General features: G+C 57.8%; 1 protein-coding gene across 1 annotated transcript; it reads right to left on the reverse strand.

The window, feature by feature from the left end:
* Nucleotides 1-2977: 2977 nt before the first annotated feature.
* Nucleotides 2978-17450, reverse strand: SOX10 (SRY-box transcription factor 10). Its single transcript, XM_074271667.1, has 4 exons — nucleotides 17290-17450; nucleotides 16140-16598; nucleotides 8122-8387; nucleotides 2978-4797 (listed from the first exon to the last, which is right to left on the reverse strand). Exons 2-4 carry the CDS (start codon nucleotides 16550-16552, stop codon nucleotides 4085-4087), a joined length of 1392 nt encoding a protein of 463 aa, XP_074127768.1. The 5' UTR covers nucleotides 16553-16598; nucleotides 17290-17450; the 3' UTR covers nucleotides 2978-4084.
* Nucleotides 17451-18220: the final 770 nt, after the last annotated feature.

Consider the following 18220-nt stretch of genomic DNA (forward strand, 5'->3'; position numbering starts at 1 on the left):
GGAAGGAATGGGGGGGGGGGAGAGAGAGAGAGAGAGAGAGAGAGAGAGAGAGAGAGAGAGAGAGAGAGAGAGAGAGAGAGAGAGAGAGAGAGAGAAAGAAAGAAAGAAAGAAAGAAAGAAAGAAAGAAAGAAAGAAAGAAAGAAAGAAAGAAAGAAAGAAAGAAAGAAAGAAAGAAAGAAAGAAAGAAAGAAAGAAAAGAAAGGAAGGAAGGAAGGAAGGAAGGAAGGAAGGAAGGAAAGAAAGAAAGAGGAAAAAGAAAATCAAGGAAGATGTGTTCTGTATTGGAGTTCAGAACAAACACTGACTACTGAATTCAGAATTTCTTGTCTTTCAATGTTGGTATTATTGTAAAATGGGTCAGAAACTGACATGATTTTTATTGGTGGCAAGGACTTGAAAGGAAGAGCCCGAACCGTTTGTTTTGCCACCACCCCCAAGGACCATGATATGTGTTGGTCAGACTTGCCAGCTGAAACGGCTGAAAGTTCCTTCGGTGTGCTTTCCCCTATTAGAATATAAGCTCCTCCAGAGCAGGGACTGATTTTTTCTATTTATGCATAGTGCTTTGCACCCAGTAAGTGCTTATTAAATGTTTTATTTATTCATTCATTTCTAACCTTATGTAAGCTGTTTTTATAAAAATTTCCCATCCTCCCTTTGCATCGGTTTATACGTGTCTTCCAGCCTTGTCCAGGGTCCCGTAGCTACTAACTATCTGAGTTTGGAATGGCAAACTAATACGCTTTGCCCTCTCAGAATATAATAAATTATATTCAGAAGCTGTAATCCTGTTCCCCAATCTTGCGATGCATCTTATTTTTGTTATCACCAATAATGCTGCGGTGAACATTTTTATCCCCGTGGGTCTTAACTTGCAGTCAACAATCTCCTGGCATATTGTCCCAGTAGCGGGGTGGAATGGCATGACTAATTTAGTCACGGGTTGTACAGAATTCCAAATTGTTTTGCATCAAATTCCCACATACTTACTGAATACCCTGATGACCCTAGACTAGAGGGGTAGGGAAGGAGGGGGGGCTAGCTAATAGATTAAATTACAGGATCCCACAATGCTTGACTGGCATTTAATAAATGCCCATTGACTTGACTCAGAAAAATCTGTTGCCCACTGACAATTTGATGGGAATAAATGTCAAGTTTTAGTTGGGTTCAAAAAGTCAGCAAGATGAGTAGAAGATAAGGTCATATGGTCTAGATGTATGAAAAACGAGACTTGGTTTTAGTTGACAGTGGGCTTGATCATGGTAATAATAGTATTGGTTCCCTTTATCTATTTATGTTTTCCCTTGTATCCACCCTCTGGCAGCCCTGTGAGGTGGGTAGTATGGACAACTATTACCCTCATTTTATAGATCGGGATAATAAACTCTAGAGAAGAGACTTGAGGGTCATTCTTCTCCCCTTCCATTTTCTAGAGCCTCCAAATCATCTCTTATTTACTTAGTAGATATTTCTTTTTGCTTTCATGGGCTATCATTGTTTCCCCCAGTAGAATACAAACAGGCGGGGACTTTTATGTTGGTCACACAACTACCAAGTAGCATGGCTGGAATTTGAACTCATGTCTCCCCGAGCCAAAATCCATTACCTGTCCACCACATCGAACCGTCATTGGTTCATGGGCTTTGTACTTCTCTTACCGCTGCCCAGACTGGCCAGTTCTTGCCGGTCCGGATCACAAACTCTTCCTTTTGTGGCCTTTTTGTGCTTTTCCATAAATTCACCATCGACTATTCACCCAACGGGTTGGGGGCCTTCCCCTGGGTCTTTCATTGTCTTGTGTACACCAGTCTCCCATCCACTACAGCATGGAGCAAAGGAGAATTTGGGGGCCATGACCAAATACCTTCAAGTATTTGAAGGAGTATCTTGTGAAAGCAGAGCCGGATTCACCGACTTGACCCTCCTTGACCCCCCTTGACCCCAAAGAGCAGAACTAGAAGCTTGGTATGAAGAACCACCAGAAATTAGATCTCCCGGCTACGGAGCAGGCCGCCTTTGAGGTAGTGAGCTCCTCATCAGGGGAAGGATCCGGGGAGATACGTCTGGGTTTTAGCTAAAGGAATTCCTGCCCTGATGCGAGGTTGGCCCCAAAGATTCTAACCGACATTTCTGTGCCATCTACTACGTTCCAGGGGCTGTGCAGTGAAATGTCAAAGTCCACTCCAAACCAGTGATCCAAAGGCGGGGTGTCTCAGGCTCGCTTTGCTCACCTGGGAGATGAGGCGGAGGTGGAGTCAATGACTGAGGGTCCCTTGGAGCTCTGAGACTGTTCCCGGGATTCTAGGAGTCAGTTTGTGAATTGGGACATTTGTCCTCCAATCTTGGGTTTCCCATTCCTGTTAATAGCACTAACAATGGCTAGTAATCGCATCTTCTGTTTCCTCCATGACCTGAGGATGTCATTCATCCCGGCCAGGTGGTTTGTAGTCATGGCTGCCGGGTTTCGGAGGGCCTAGTCGGATGAATTCTACCCCAGGTCTCTGTGAATAGATTCGGAGACTTCCGGACCTTTTGAATCTCCAGCCCCTCGCCTCCCACATACCTCTGGTCCTGATAGGCCCTCCCACCTCGGGCTGTCTCTCCTAGGGTGTGGAAGTGGGAATGGGGTCCTCCCGACTCTGGGGTGGCATAAAGGGGGGGTGGGTGGAGTGGAGACCGTGGAACATCCCGTCTCCCATGGCAGGAGCCAATATGTGGGTTTGTGTGGGAGCGTGTGAGTCCTGTGTGGGCAAATGTGCACATGTGCAAGTCTGTGTGGGAGCGTGTGGGAGCGTACGTGTGCACCCACCCCATAGGAAAAGGAGCCCCACTTTGGTCCCCAAGCCCCTCCCTTGGGGCTCCGGGAAGACCTCCGAGCTCCCTTCGGAGCTGCCGTTCTGAGGGCCGCCTGGTATCCCACCCTCTTCCCAACAGACAGACTAAGGCCAGGCCCAGGAGGCCAGTAACTGAAACCTTTAATTTTATTATTCTGGATTGCTTAATGCAGAGTTAATAGGGAGTCTGGGCAAGGGGCTACTGAGATAAATAGGGGGAAAGGGGCAATAATGCGTTATATGTGGACTGCGGGGCTGGGGGCTGGGAAACGGGGGCAGACGCAGCTACATATTTTATTTAAACACCAGGGGTTGGGGTGGGGGCTGGGGGGTGGGTGGATAGGGCCGATGACCCGGGGCAGGACAATGTACACAGTGATATTTTGGTGTCTTCAGGGAGGCCCTTGCTCCCAGACAATGGGGTCTGACTGCCTTCCCCTGGGACTGGGAGCCCAAACTCTGGGGGCAGATTGACCTCTCCAGCCTTGGAGTCCAGGGGCCTGGGACACGGTCAGGGAAGTGGGGACTATTGTGGGGGAAAAGGGGGGAACGTGGGATGGGCGGCATGGTGGGAGGCAACACCTCCCCCCGTTAGCTGTTTCTAAATCCTCTCTCCACCTCCCTTCCCCATCACTGCCTGGGGTGAAGCCCCCAGTTCATTTAGCAAAGAAAACAGGAGGGAGGAGGATGGGAGTCTCTGGTCCTTGCAGAGCAGGCAGTGAGGGTGTCGGTACTGTCCTTGGGGGGGCCTTCTCTGCTGCCTCCTCCATGGATCCTCAGCTTGGGGGGGAGGCCCCACGAACCTTCCCTCCTTCCCCTTGCACACATGGCTGCCCCGCATGGTCCTTAGAAGGTCTCTGCCTCCCCCGTTGCTATGCCAGTCAGGGGGTCCCTTCTCAGGGCTTTAGCCGGCCCTGAAGACTGGGCCGGCACCTCAGGGCTGTGCAGGATCCAGGACAGGCGTCCTCCCTCCCTGACGGAGATAAACAAAGTCTGTAGGTAGGCCCAAAGGGAGGGCTGCCTTCAAGGAGTCGTACCAGACTGGGAGAAGAGCACCCCACTGAGGTCCCGAGTGGACAAGGCCTCCTCTAGCCCAGGGGAGGCGAGTGGGGGCAGAAGGCTGGGGAGAGCCTCCCTTAGAAGGAAGGAGACTTGGCAGTCCTTGGCCTCCACAGCCCCCGCCAGTTCTGTGGCAGAGAGGGGAGAGGGCTGAGGAGGGGGGCGCGGCCTCCTGAAGGGCCCCCCTCTAGGGTCTGGAGAGCGTCGTGTACACAGGCTGCTCCCAGTGGGTGGGGCTGTGGGACTGCGGCCCTGAGGGGCTGGGGTCAGAGATGGCCGTGTAGAGGGGCCGCTGAGAGGGCCCCATGTAGGAGAAGGCTGAGTAGAGGCCGGAGGCCTGGCCCGAGTGGCCGTAGTAGGGTCCGGAGGGCTGGTGGTCGGAGTAGTCGAACTGCGGGCGAGAGATGGATGGGAAAGCGGAGCCATAGTGGGGCAGGCTGAGGGAGGTGTAAGCGATCTGGGAGGTGGACGGCTGGTCGGCATAGTGGGGGGGCCCGGGAGGGCCCGAGGCCTCCGTTTTCACCTGGGCCTTGGCATCCACGCCGGGCGGCGAGGCAGCCGGCAGGGCCACGCCGGGTGGCTTGGAGATCCAGGCCGAGTGTCCGCTGGCCACGGCCAGGGCGCTGCCCAGCCCGTAGCCGGCCGCGGCGTAGCCCCCCACGTGGCCGGGGTGGCCGGCGTGTCCGTTGGGGGGCAGGTACTGGTCAAACTCGGCCACATCGAAGGTCTCCATGTTGGACATCACCTCGTGGCTGATCTCACCAATGTCCATGGTTCCGAAGTCGATGTGGGGCTTCCCGCTCTCCCCCAGCGAGCGCCCGTCCCGCTTTGACTCTGCCTTGCTTGATTGCAGCTCTGTCTTTGGGGTGGTGGGAGGGGTGGGGGGGCCATGGCTCTGGCCTAGGGATGGGCGGAGAGAGAAACAGGGACACTGAGTCACGGTGTTAGGGGTGACCCCGGGCAGACTCCTCAGAGCAGCAACAGAGCCCCCAGCTGCGCTCCTCACCACACATCCCTCCCTCTCCATGCACACGCACCGTGGGCCAGCAAACCTGCCTTCTTCCTCTTCTCATCTACCACTTCCGTGTCCTTGCCCTCGCTGTGCCCCGGGCCTGCAATGCCCTCCTTCCTCAGCTTGACTTCAGGGAAGCGGCTCTTCCCCCTCCCCCCCAAGCCTTGCCAGATCCTCCGCCTAAAGTCACCTTGTATTTATTTGGCTTCTGTTTTGTGTGGGATGATGTGCGCCATCTTCCTGGGCTAGCAGTAAGAGGGCAGGGATGTCTTTTTTGGGTCTTAGTCTCTGTGATACCAATGCCTGTCACACAGTAGGTGATTCATAAATGCTTACTGAAGGACTGGCGTCAGAAAGCATGTATTGGATACCTTCAGATTACTTTTCTGTGAGCCTCAGTTTCCTCATCAGTCAAATCCTTGACAGGATAGTCACTATGTCCTCTCCTAATGGGAGAAGACAGTGGCCTCTTCCCCTCCTGTCCCTCCACATTAAAAAGGTCACATCCTTGAATGAAGGGATTTTTGTCTGTGTAATACAGTAGGTATTTAATAAGTGCTTCTTGACTGACTAACTCCAGGAGCCACTCAGGGCTCTGTTTCTATTGCTGAATAGAATTCTTTCTGCTGAACTATGGAAGCTTCCATTTGTACTGAGACTTCTGAGACATCAGGACAAGGACTATATGATTTGTCTTCATGTCCTGGTGCTTGTGACTGCCTAATAAACAGTTGGTGTTTAATAAAAGCTTGTTTCATTCCACTGAATTAATTGAATCGAATTTAAATCTGATGGTTTATTTTCTTGGTAGGAAAAAGGACACTGCAATGAGTGTCAGGCACTTTTGCTCACTATAGGAACTTCCAGGGGATCTGGAGGGACTTGGAAGCCCTCTGTCTGGCCCCTCTCAATGTACAGATGGGGAAACTGAGACCTAGTGACTTGCCTCTAGTTGGTAACAGGCAGAGTCATGATTTGTTCACTTTCCAGTATAGTACACTGCTTACTCCCCGCCTGGGCTGTTTCCATCGCCTCTGGGCCTCAGTTTCCACACTTTAACTCTAAGCAGTGATTCCTTGGATTCAAGGACTGTTCTTATCTAAGTTTTGTTTGCTTTGAAGGTCCCAAACACAGCCTAGATGCTCAATAAATGCTTATTGATTATTCTAGGACCTTTCTAATCTAAGTTTTGTTTCCCCTGAGGGACCTGCACACAGTGGGTGCTTATAAAATGTTTATTGATTGGTCTGTAAAATAAGTTGAACTAAATAGCCTCAAAATCCCTCTATGGTCACTAGTGACTAGGTACTCACTATCAGGATTGGGCAGGAGTCAGTTTAAACTTCAAGCTGATTGTTAAATTTTTCAAAGGGAACGTTAACATCGGAAATCCACAAATGCTACAGATTAGGGCTCGATTTATTGCTCTGTGGATTGTCTTGTGATGGAGAAAATGTTAATTTTGCAGACTAAACTTAAATGTATGCCCTTGAGTTTATTTTCCCTGGAAGAGAGCTGGTTGTTAAACATTTACCAGAGTGGCTTGCTTGCCTGATTGTAACTTCCTTGTCCAGAGAGTGTGGTGTCTTTCTTCTGTTTTTCTAGAGCATTTTGTCTGGATCTCTCTTTTATTGCACCCTACCTCAAATTAGGTAGATTCGAGATCCACCTAGGAGATCAAGTAGATTGAAAACTTCCTGAGGGCCAGCGCCCTATTTATTTTGAATCCCTAGTAGGGAGCAAAGAGCCCTGCACACAGTCGGTGTTCAATAAATGCTTACTGAATTCTACCCACTGATTCCTTATGTCTTTCTAGTTTTAGTCCCCTAGCCTGACCCCTGTGCACTTGTTTTATCTCTTCTGAGATATTCTTCCACTCTCCAGGCCCTCCCTCCATTCAGGTGGCTCTGCTCCTGCCAGGCTACATCCTGGTACTTACCTTTGCTCAAATGCCCTCCCTCTCCTTTTCTGCCTCCCTCCTCCCTTGCTCTTTGCCCCAAGAGCTCTTGTCCTTCCAGTCGGAGCTTAAGTACTGCCTCCTCCAGGAAGTCTGCCGACCTCACAGAGTGCCTAAGGTACTTGGGAGAGTCTGCCCCCAAACAGCCAGATGTTTGCATGTAGACTGTCTCCAGCTGTTTCATGGGCTTGAAGGCTGGAAGCAGCCTCTTCTGTCCTCCCTGTCTCCTCTCTCTGTCTCTGTTTTACCTCTCTGTGTGTCTCTGTCTCTCTCAATCTTTCTTTCTCTTGCTCTCTGTCTCTCCTTTACTCCCTCTCCCTCTCCTTTTTTCCTTCTCCTTCTCCCTCTTCCTCTACTTCTCTCTCTGTTTTTTCTCATTCCCTCCCTTCTCTCTTTCTCTGTTTCTCTCTTTTTTTCTGTGTATTCCTCTCTGTTTCTCTATTTCTATCTCTCTCTTTCCTCTCTGTTTCTCTCTTTCCTCTCTGTTTCTCTCTGTCTCTCTGTCTCTGTCTCTGCCTTTCTCTGCAGCACAGACTGGGAAGGAAGGACACTGGCTAAACAAATTCACTGCTGTTTTTTCTCCTTGACCCCAGGTCTACCTTTTGTCAGCACAGCCTTTTTGACGCTCCTACAGCCGCCGTGACCCCCTCTCCTAATAGTGGTTAGGAATATTCCCAAGCCAGCTTCAGAGAAGATCCTTTTAAGGACCTTGAGTACATTGTTTCCCGGGTTTGGGGATCAGTTTTCTCATCTGTAAAATGGGTTGGAAGTCGGTGCCCCCCCCCCCCCCCCAAGGAACTAGCTCTCAGTTGCAGACACACGGGCGCGGGTGAATTCCAAGTGGCTCTTTAAAGCCGGGAGCATCCGGGCCTCCTTTACTGGGACGGGCTGTCCCCCGAGGCAGCCGGGGAACTCCCGGCGGGGCTCCCTCAGGGGCCACGCTGGCCGCCCTATTATAGGACTGCAGGGCTCCCCTCGTCTCGGGTCCCTCCCGCTCAGGAGGAGGGGCCGGCACACAGATGACTCCCTAAGGGGCAAGTTTCCCCTCAGATCCGGGGTTCCTCCGGCTCCGAGACGACGGCCTCCGGCCCCGTCCCAGCCTCGGGCCCCTCCAAGTCCGCGGGAGACTCGGGCGCCGCCGCGCTCCCCAAAGGGAAGCCGGGCTCTAGCTCCTCCTCCCCCTCCCCTCCCCCGGGCAAGGCCAATCAGGGCGCGTCCTCGGGCTCGTGGGCCGGCCCCCGCCCCCCGCTCTCACCCGAGGAGTGCTCCGGGTTGCCGTCGGACATGGGCGAGCCCTCGCCGGGGTGCCTGTGGTCCAGGTGCGAGTTCTTGTAGTGCGCCTGGATGGCGGCCGCCCCTCCGGGCTCTCCGTCGCCCGCAGCCTCCCCCTCCCCCGACGCCGCCTTCCCGTTCTTCCTGCGCCGGGGCTGGTACTTGTAGTCGGGGTGGTCCTTCTTGTGCTGCATCCGCAGGCGCTCGGCCTCCTCGATGAAGGGCCTCTTGTCGCTCTCGTTCAGCAGCCTGGGCGCCCCGAGGGGGAGGAGGAAGAGGAGGGGGGGAGGATGAAGGCAGGAGGAAGAGGAGGGGAGGACGGGATGAAGACAGGAGGAAGAGGAGGAGGGAGGAAGAAGAGGGGAGGAGGTGGGAGAATAATGTCAATGTCGCATCTCGGAGGCCCGGCCTCAAAGCGCTGTCGCGCGCCAGCAGAAACCTCGTGGCGGGAGCGCGGGTAACCGCTGAGACATCCCGCCCGGGCCCCGCGAGCTGTGGGGTCCCGGCAAGGCTCCGGGCCTCTTCCCTCGGTCTCCCCATCCTCAGGGCTGGGCAGGCTGCGGCCCGCGGAGATGCCCGTCCGCGCCCTAGTTTATTCTCACTACTCTCTCTGCCGCTGCGAAGGCCCGGCCCGTTCTGCGCTTTGGGATGGGGGGTGGGGGTGGGTCAGGCTTCCAGGTGTCACTGAGGCTGCCCCTTCCCCTCCCCCGCGCGCACCTGAGCATCCAGGACAGGGAGCTCGCCACCCGCCTCCCCGTGGGTTTCGCGGAGGAGACCCGACTTTCTGCACCTCCCCCTCCGTGGCTCCTTGCTCCGCCCCGACGGCAACCCCCTTCTCCCAGCCCGGCCCTCCCTCACAGATCATCCGTTATGGCCCCCAGGGCTTTTCTTCTCCCCCCCCAGCGGGGGACGTTGGGAGGATGGGACAGAGAGGACTGTGGGAAGCAGCGGCCCTGAGCCCTCAGCTCCCGGGAGGACCACGCGTCAGAGAGGGGAGCACCACGCGTCAGAGAGGGGAGCACCACGCGTCAGAGAGGGGAGCACCACTCGTCAGAGAGGGGAGCACCACTCGTCAGAGAGGGGAGCACCGGCTGCGTCGGGACAGAACGCGTCCCTTCCCGGCTCCCAGAGCCTGGGCTCAGTGTCTCCGAGGAAGCCCTAGCAGACAGAAGGGCATGCCCCGGGGACCAGGGCAGGGGTTCTCGGGGTCCCTGTCGCTCTCGATGACCCCCTTCTCCCAGCCGTTCTCAAGCCCGGGTCCTTCTCCCCACCCGCTCCCGTCCCGCTCTCCGGCGCGGAGGCTCTGGCTGCTAGTTCTAGACCGCAGCGTCTGGGCAGGGCCCCGCCCCCTTTCCCTCCGAGGACGCGTCTGAGGTTCCCAGAACCCCCCCACCTCCAGGGACCCCCAAGATCTTTCAGCTCCTCTCTCGCTGCCAGGAACGCACGAGGGCGGCCCGAGATTTTGTTCCATCCCCGAGAGACCCTGTCAGCGCCACCCAGTGTCTGGGGTGTTGGCCTCCACAATGGAGGCCAGTGTTTGCCCGCGCGGGACTCCCCCGGGTCTGGAGTCAAAAGACCCGGGTTCAAGGAGCTGGCTCTGCTACTTGATTACCCCGGCTCCGTCATTTCCTGCCTCAGTTTTCTCATCTGTGAAACGGGGACCTGACTAGATGATGTCTGAGCTCTCTCTAGCTCTAGGAAGGAGGGGAGGGGGAGACAGACTAGGGAGAGAAACTTGTCATGGGAGGGGACTGGGTGCAGAGAGCTGAAAACTGGGTTGTCCCAGACCATCCAGGGGAATAAGGAACAGTACCCTGGCGCTCCAACCACTGCACTACCCTGCCCCCAACCACTGTCCTACCCTGCCCCCCAACCACTGTCCTACCCTGCCCCCTAACCACTGTCCTACCCTGCCCCCAACCACTGTCCTACCCTGCCCCCAACCACTGTCCTACCCTGCCTCCCAACCACTGTCCTACCCTGCCCCCAACCACTGTCCTACCCTGCCCCCAACCACTGTCCTACCCTGCCCCCAACCACTGTCCTACCCTGCCTCCCAACCACTGTCCTACCCTGCCCCCAACCACTGTCCTACCCTGCCCCCAACCACTGTCCTACCCTGCCTCCCAACCACTGTCCTACCCTGCCCCCAACCACTGTCCTACCCTGCCTCCACTGTGACTGGGAGACAGAGAGAGCCAAAGGAAACTCACTAGAGTTTTCCTCTCTTTCCCAAAGCCTTCAGAGGAGGGGCAGGGAGGGGTCTTTATGTGGAAGTGACCCACTTCTAATTCTGTGGGCAGAGACGAGGGGCTGGGGGCACCCTAAGTATGGAGGATACTAGCTAGCAGAGAAAATGCCAGGCATGTTCATTGATGTGCCAGTGTCTCCGGGAAGAGACAGCTGTCCACCTACAGCTTTGTGCTTCCCCCTCCTCTACCAGCTTTGGGCCCCCCCCTCCCCCACTAACTTCGTGCTTCTTCTCCTCCCCCACTGGCTGGATGCCTCCCTCCCCCTCCCTGGGTGTGAGGGCGTGGCCTGCCAGGCGTCCCCGCCTGCCCAGCATTCCTAGGGCCAGCATTCCTGGGAGACTTTCATTCCTGAGCCTTAAACCTCTGAGCTGCCAGGCTCTGGCCCGGGCCCGCACACCAGCTGCTCCTCCCCTCTGCCAGCTTCTCCAGCCCTGCCCTTAGCCCAGTGGCTCAAGGCCTGGATTCGAGCCCCCTCGTGCCATTTGCTACTCGTGTGAGCCAGGATAAATCACCTCTCTCCCGGCCTCGGATTCCCCACCTCCATCCTCTCGCCCCCTATCCCTGGCCGCCCATAGGAGCTGGGGACTTTGCCACTCTCTTCTGGGCCCAGAGCTAGGTGCCGTTAGGGAGACAGAGTTTGAATCCTGCCTCAGACCCTCCCTGGCACTCTAGCTGCATGATCCTGGTCAAGCAACTTTACTGTTTGAGCCTCAGTTTCCCCATGTGTAAAATGGGAATGACCGAACTGTCAAGAGGAAACACGAGGTCGTGTGTGTAAAGCCCTTTGCAAATACTTGAAGTGTCCTGGAAAGTGAGGTATTCTTATTTTTACCCAAGAGTCTGTAACCTCCAGGGTCACGTTGTGACCCCGTACCATTACAGGGGAAGATAAAACAAGAACAACAGCAGCAACGATAATAATGGTGCTGACAGAGCATTTACATGACGCTGAGGTTTACATTAGCTCATTTGATCCTCACCCTGGGAAGTAGGGGCTGTTATTATCCATATTTTACAGATGGGGAAACTGAGGCAGACAGGGGTTAAAGGACTTTCTCAGTCACAGAGCTAGTCAGTGTCTAAGGCAGAATTTTAACTCAGATCTCCAGCACTGTATCCTCTACATCTCCCAGCTACAGAATTGGGGGGTGTTTGGTCTAGAATGTCCCAGTTCCGCATGGAGAGAAGAACCCACCTCTCACCAGAGAACTAAAGCTTGGATTCCTTGGGCAGGAATAAAGGGGGAAAGGAGGCCCCCTGACCCTTCCTTAGTTCTGGGATCTGAGTTCGAGGCCATGCGAATGGACTGGAGCTCAGGGATTGGGAGTGAAGAAATAATGGGAGCTTTGTGCTCACCCCCTGCTCCCTGACCCCAACTCTGCCCCTTAAACATACCCCGAAGCTCAGCCTCAGCACGAGCCAGCACAGGGTCTGCCCGGGGATTCCAGCCCCTGGCCCCCTTACAGCTGCAGAAGGGACTTGCCGGGATATTTAGTCTTAACTGTGCTCCCCTTGAGGGAGGACACTGGGACTCCTGGGCAGTGACTTGCCCAAGCTGGCCCAGTAGCCAGTACCAGGGCTGGGGATCTCTGGTCAGGACCAGGCTCCTGTGGACTGACCCACTCTGCCCTGGGCGGGGGGGGGGGCATACAGAAAAGGTCTGACTCTGTGCACTGTTCCTGAGTAGCTCACGGAAGGGACTCCGTTCATGAACACAGGGGACTGGGCTACGGTTCTCCCAGCCCTGGTTCCCTGGGCCCACGGCCTGGGCCCACTCCTCGGGCTGTCGGCCTCAGCTTCTGGGCAGCTGGGATCTCAGGGAACTTCAGATTGAGAGGCTACCGGGACCTTCAAGGCCACCCCAAGGAGGAACTAAACGCCCAGAGTCACACAGGTAGCAAGAGGCTGAGGCAGATTTGAGATGCCCTGGTGGGATCCTGGACCCTCCCCAGCTCCCGACGGTGGGCACCCAGAGCTCTCACCCTCTCCTGATCTCGTCCTTCGGAACAAGGACAGGAAGTGGCCTAGAGAAGGGCTTCGGGGGCCATCTGGGAGGTCGGGGACTCTCCCCTTCCTCCCACCCAACCCCCACTTCTGGAAAACTCCAGGAAGGAAGTCTGTGTGGGGCAATAGAGGCAACCCCGGCTGCTTCTTTCCCTCCCTGGGCACCTTCCGTCAGACTGAGGACTGCTCGCCCTTTCTGGGTATCTTTCCAGAAGGCCGCTCGCCCAGCAGTGGGAAAGGGGAGGAGTTCCTGGGGTCTCAGCCCTGTCTCTCTGGGGGTCCCGTTCCCCTGGGGTCCTGAGCCGGCAAGCGTCTCGGAAGACTCTAGGGGGCTCCCAAGAGCCTCTGGGGAGCTGGCCAGCTTGGCTTTCCGACCTCCCCCAAGCCCTGGACATTTGGGGGGGCCTCTGGCTCCCAGCCTAGTAATCTCGGGCACTGAATGTGTCTGCCAACTGAGTTGCCTGGCAGTTGCCCCCCCCCCCAGGCCCTGCCCCGGGGAACGCAGTCACACCTAGAACTCTCTCCTTCCTCATTCCCGTCCTCCATTACCACGGCCCAGGCAGGAGCACACCTTGTGACCAAACAGGGCCTAGGACTTGCCCATCGGTCAGGTCCTGGATGGGAGAATCTAGGGTGGGAATGGTGGGGAGGGTCGAGACTTGGACGTTGGGATTGAGGGGGCAAATCCTTGGCCTGCAAGGCCCTGGAAGCTCCCCTGATCCCTTGGCTGCCAGGGCTTCCTTCCCCCTATCCCCAGCATCTGTTATTTAGAGAGTATCTTTCCCAGTTATACCATCAGCTTTTCAAGGGGCAGCGATTGGTATGCCTACTTTTGTAACCAAGCTTGGCACACAGAAGGCACTTAATAAAAGTTTGCTGATTTTGTTAATTGTATCCTCAGTGTCTAGCATATGGTAGGCACTTAATAAATATTTGCTGTTGTATAGGCAGGGCCTGGTACACAGTAGGTGTTTGACAAATATTTGTTAATTGTATGCTCAGTGTCTTGCATACAGTAGGTGCTTAATGTTTGAGGTTTTGTCTGTAGTGCCTGGTACCTATTAGGTATTTGATTTTGTTGTATCCTCAGTGTCTAGTATACAGTAAGTGCTCAATAAATGTTAGTTGATTATTTGCAGTGCCTGGTATAGGGTAAGTGCTTAATAAATCCTTGTTGATTCTATCTTTGGTGTCTAGCACATACTGGGTGCTTAATAAAAATAGAGTAAATGCTTAATAAAAGCGTGTTGATTGTATCTTTGGTGTCTAGCATACACTGAGTGCTTAATAAATGTTTTTTTTAGTGATTATCTGCAGTGCCTGGTGTAGAGTAAGTGCTCAATAAACACTTGGTATCTAGCATGCACTAGGTGCTTAATAAATGTTTGTTGATTGATAAAGTAAGCTGCAGGTCCCAGTGGTTTTCAAAAGCATTTTCCTTCCAACCATTGGTACAAGCCGGGGAGTTACTGGGACCTTCAAGGCCACCCCAAGGAGGAACTAAACGACCTGCCCCAAGTCACACAGGTAGCAAGAGGCTGAGGCAGGATTTGAATCCAAGCCCTCTGACTCCAGAGCTGCCTTGCTGAGATGTTTCCCCACAGGGCCTGAGGGCCGGCGTTGCTTAAGTGACTTTTTTAGGGCCCCTTCCCAGCTCCCACCCACTCGCCAGCCCCAGGGAGGGGTCCCCCCAGTGTGGGTCAGAATCAGTCCCAGGAGGAGGGCTGAGGACCCATCTCCCCAGGCAGGCTTTCCCGCTCATCCCCAGTGGTTCCACAGGGGCCAGCGGCTCTGTGGGGGCTCTGGGCTCCCCTCCTGCCTTACCCCCTGAGCCTTGGGAATGCTGTGGAGGGCAGCTCCCCGACCTGGGACAGGATTCTCGGCAAACCGCCCTGCAGAAGGGGGCCCAGAGAGCGTTGCAGTTGACCGCTAGCTCAGCCATCATGCCCCCTAGTACTTGGGCCTGCCCCCGGGGAGTGGGTGCTATGTGGGGGGGGGCAGCGAGTAGCCCTTCCAGTAAAACTGCTCCTCACCCTCTCACCGTGGGTACCCCAGGGGCAAAGCAGATGGAGGTGGGTCCTGGGAGGCCTAGTTCGGGCCCCATTAGGAAATCTAGAACCCGCATGGTCACAGCCTTAGAATACCAAGAACCTAAAACACGCACTATGAGCAGGAGGAACCTTAGGAGAGGGAAAGTCAGAGCTGGGTCTAGAACTTTGGCGGCCAGGAAGGCTGGGCCCGAGGGCCCCTGAGTGGCTCTCTCCTCCCCGGGGGGCTGGGGAATTAGGACCCCGATTTCAGCTCGCCTCCTTGCTCCCCACTACGGTTCGGGAGGCCGCGATTTCAGGCTGGAATGGAGGGAGCAGAGGAGGGGAATTGTGGGGCAGGGCAGAGCGCCAGCAGGGACCCGCCCAGGTCCCCTGATCTAAAGACCTGCCCTTTTCCAGATACAGGCTGGGGGAGGGGGCGGCGGGGAAGGAGGGTGAGGAGGTAGGCTGTCCCTGGCCCATGGGCGGGGGACAGGGAGTCTGCCAGGGATAGAGGGGGCAATGGTAGGATCCTGAGAGGAAAGATGGCGCCAGGGGGAATGAGCTGGCAGGGTCCCGCCTGGCCAGCAGGAGGGCGGTGAGCAGGGCGGGGGCGGGGAAGAGGGGGGGAAGAACTCAGCCTGGGTCAGGAGACAGTCCCCGAATGTAGGGTTCGGTGCCCGGCTCTTCCTTCTTAAAGGAAGAAAGGGAGCTCTGGGAGCCGGCCGCGGCACATGACGGGGGATCAGGAAGGCGGGCCGGGGAGCCTGTGCCAACTGGTGCCACGAAGGCCTTGGGGCTGGCCGCTCAGAGGCCGAACGTGGCCCGTGTGCCCAGGGACGGCGGCCATGGCGGGACTGCTGCTTCTCACCGATTCCCGGCCCCCAGGACTGTGTCTGGCCTAGCATTGAGTTGGGAGGAAAGTTTCTGCCTTCCTTCCCTTTATCCATTGCCCCTCATACACACGTCCCCTACCCTTAGTCAGTCATCAATCGCGGCCCCTCAAACCCGGGGGGGCCCCCAGCTAATCCTGCCCCCCCACAGGAGAGGAGGGGAAGCTCCTTGCCCGGCATCATCCAGTAGGGATCGGCGGGGCTGAGCCCAGACCCAGCTCCCCTGAGCTTCCGCCCAGTTGTTGGGCTTCTTGTCCACCTCGGCCCTGTTCTGCCTCAGCTTGGGAAGCAGGGGGACTCTGCCATGGGAGAAGGCTGCCCGGGGCCGGGGACATCTGGGGGAAGGACTGTTTCCTCATGTGTAAGATGGGATGGTGGGATGGGAGGGTCCTTTCCCAAGGGCTCTCTGAGGGTTCGGGGACCCGGCCATCCTGCCCAGCCAGCCATGGTCCCCAACCCAACCCAACCCAAGCTCCTCGCCCCCTCCTCCGGCCCCAGCGGAATACCAGCCACTAGAGGGCACTGAGGGGACTCTGGCCTTGGGGAGAGGCTCCTGGGGGCTTGGGTTCGAATATTGGGGGGCAGGCAGACTTCTGGGGTACATGTGAGAATGAGGCAAAGAAGGCCCTGAGTGGGGAGATCAGAAGTCCCAGGCCCCGGCTTCAGATTTGGGCTCTGCCCGCTCAGGGCCACGCCGATCTCGGATGGCCGACCCTTCTGGGCCTCAGTTTCCCTCACTTTTCCAGAGTCCCCTCCCCGGCTGCTCCCCCCCTCCCCCCGGCTGGCGGCCCCCGGTCCGAGCCCCTCCGCCGGCGAGCCACTCACCTCCACAGCTTCCCCAGGGTCTTGCTGAGCTCGGCGTTGTGGAGGTGCGGGTACTGGTCGGCCAGCTTGCGGCGGGCGGCCTGCGCCCACACCATGAAGGCGTTCATGGGCCGCTTCACGTGCGGCTTGCTCTTGCTGCTGCCGTTGACCCGGACGGGCATGGGCACCAGCGTCCAGTCGTAGCCGCTGAGCACCTGGCTGACGGCCTCCCGGATGCACACGGGGAACTTGTCGTCGTCCACCTCGGGCTCCTGCTGCTCCTTCTTCACCTTGCCCAGCTCCCCGGGCCCGGGGCTGGCGTGGAGGGCCGCGCCGTCCGGCCCCAGGGAGGGGCCCCCGGGGGACAGGCAGCGGGGGTCCTCGGAGCCCACCGGGCTCAGCTCCACCTCGGACAGGTCCTGCTCCTCGCTCATGGCGCCGCCTTCCTCCCGGGGCCTCTGCCGGGGAAACCTCTCGCCTCTGCACCGGGAGAAGGGACAGAGAGATGGAGCGAACGTCCTCCCGCTCCCGGGAGCACGCGCAGGCCTCCCTGCCCCGGCCCTGGCTTCCGCCCAACTGGGAGGGAGACGGGGCCAGAGCCGGCCGGCCCCCGTCCCACCTCGGCGGAGACTGAGCCGGGCGGCCCAGGGGACGTGCCGCAAGTCCCTCCCAGCCGGGGGAGGAGGCCCCCCCTCCCCTCGCCCCGTCCCAACCGTCTCTGGTGTGGGTGGGTTTGAGGAGGTTTGTTTGTTTCTGCTTTCAGGTGGCGCTTTGTGGGGGGAGAGGGACAAAACGGCTCCCCGAGGAACAGAGGCTCCCGGGAAATTCCCGCGTTCCCCCTTGTCCCCGTCTGGCCGGGCCGAGCTCCGTTAGGCTGCCCTCGTCCCCCGCCCAGGAGCGGGGCGGGCGCCAGGCAGGTGCCCCGAGGGGGCCGGGGAGGCTGCCTCCGTGCGCCCCCCCTCGCAGCCGCTGCCCGCCGCCCCGGCAGCCCCGCGGCGCCCCTCCGGCAGCCCCCACGGGCTCCCCTCGCCGTCTGCGCCCCGGCAGCCCGCCGCTCCCCTCGCCGTCTGCGCCCGTCAGTCCGCCGCTCCCCTCGCCGTCTGCGCCCCGGCAGAAGGGGGAGCGGCTGCGAGGGGCGTCGGAGAGCCCCAGGGCCGGGGCGGGAGCTCACCTCGCTCGGCCTCCGGGCCGGTGTGGAGCAGCGGGTCCCAGGGGGGGCTCCCGGGCCGGGGTCTCTGGGCGGGTAGGGAGGGGCCGGGGGGCCCGGGGGGCCTCAGGCTGCTGCCATGCCGCAGAGCAGCCAGCTCGCAGTGCTCACCACCTCTCGGCCGGACGCCACTGACTGACTGTGCGGCTGCTGAGGGCTGGGGAAGGAGGGAGGGGGAGGGAGGGAAGGAAGGGCAGAAGGTGGAGTCAGGCTCTTTTGCTGTCCCCGACCCGTGGGGTTCCTCCAATCCCCCCGGGCGCCCCACTCCCTCCTCCGCCCTCCCCCTGCCCTTCCCCACTCGGGGGACACCGTAGCGGGGGGCCGGGGCTGCAGGCGGCCTGTGGCCTGCGGAAGAAGCCCCGCCGTCGGGAGCGGGCCCTGGGGCTCAGGGGGTTCTGAGGACCTTCCTGGGCCCCCGTCACCCCTCCCCCCCAGCCGCCTTTTTCAAGTGAAGGCCGCTTGCGGATGGGAGGGGGCAAGCCCTTCCTGGGTTCAGACCCAGGCCCCTTGGGCCACGGGTCACCCACCTAAGGGGTGTGGAGCTGGAAAGGACTTGGGATGTTCCAGTGCAGATTGTCAGTGCTGGGAGAGCCCCTACAACGTGGCCTGGGAGGGCTGGGAGAGGCCTTAGAACAGGGACGTGAGGGCCGGGAGGGAGCTTAGAACAGGGGATGTCAGGGCCAGGAGGGAGCTTAGAACAGGGACGTGAGGGCCAGGAGGGAGCTTAGAACAGGGGATGTCAGGGCCAGGAGGGAGCTTAGAATAGGGGATGTCAGGGCAGGGAGGGGGCTTAGAACAGGGGATGTCAGGGCTGGGAGGGGGCTTAGAGATAGACCATCCTATCCAAGTCCTCATTTAACAGAAAAGGAAACTGAGGCCCCCAGACAAAAGATCA

Source organism: Sminthopsis crassicaudata, chromosome 5 (assembly GCF_048593235.1).
Source record: "Sminthopsis crassicaudata isolate SCR6 chromosome 5, ASM4859323v1, whole genome shotgun sequence".
Classification (NCBI taxonomy): domain Eukaryota; kingdom Metazoa; phylum Chordata; class Mammalia; order Dasyuromorphia; family Dasyuridae; genus Sminthopsis; species Sminthopsis crassicaudata.

Bases quoted from the DNA above. Each gene is read 5' to 3' on its own strand.
- SOX10 (XM_074271667.1), bottom strand. From the start codon at position 16,552: ATGAGCGAGGAGCAGGACCTGTCCGAGGTGGAGCTGAGCCCGGTGGGC. The intron at 8,388-16,139 runs GTGAGTGGCTCG...CGGGGCGCCCAG, and splicing joins ACCCTGGGGAAGCTGTGGAG to GCTGCTGAACGAGAGCGACA. The intron at 4,798-8,121 runs GTGAGAGCGGGG...GCCCATCCCTAG, and splicing joins CAACCCGGAGCACTCCTCGG to GCCAGAGCCATGGCCCCCCC.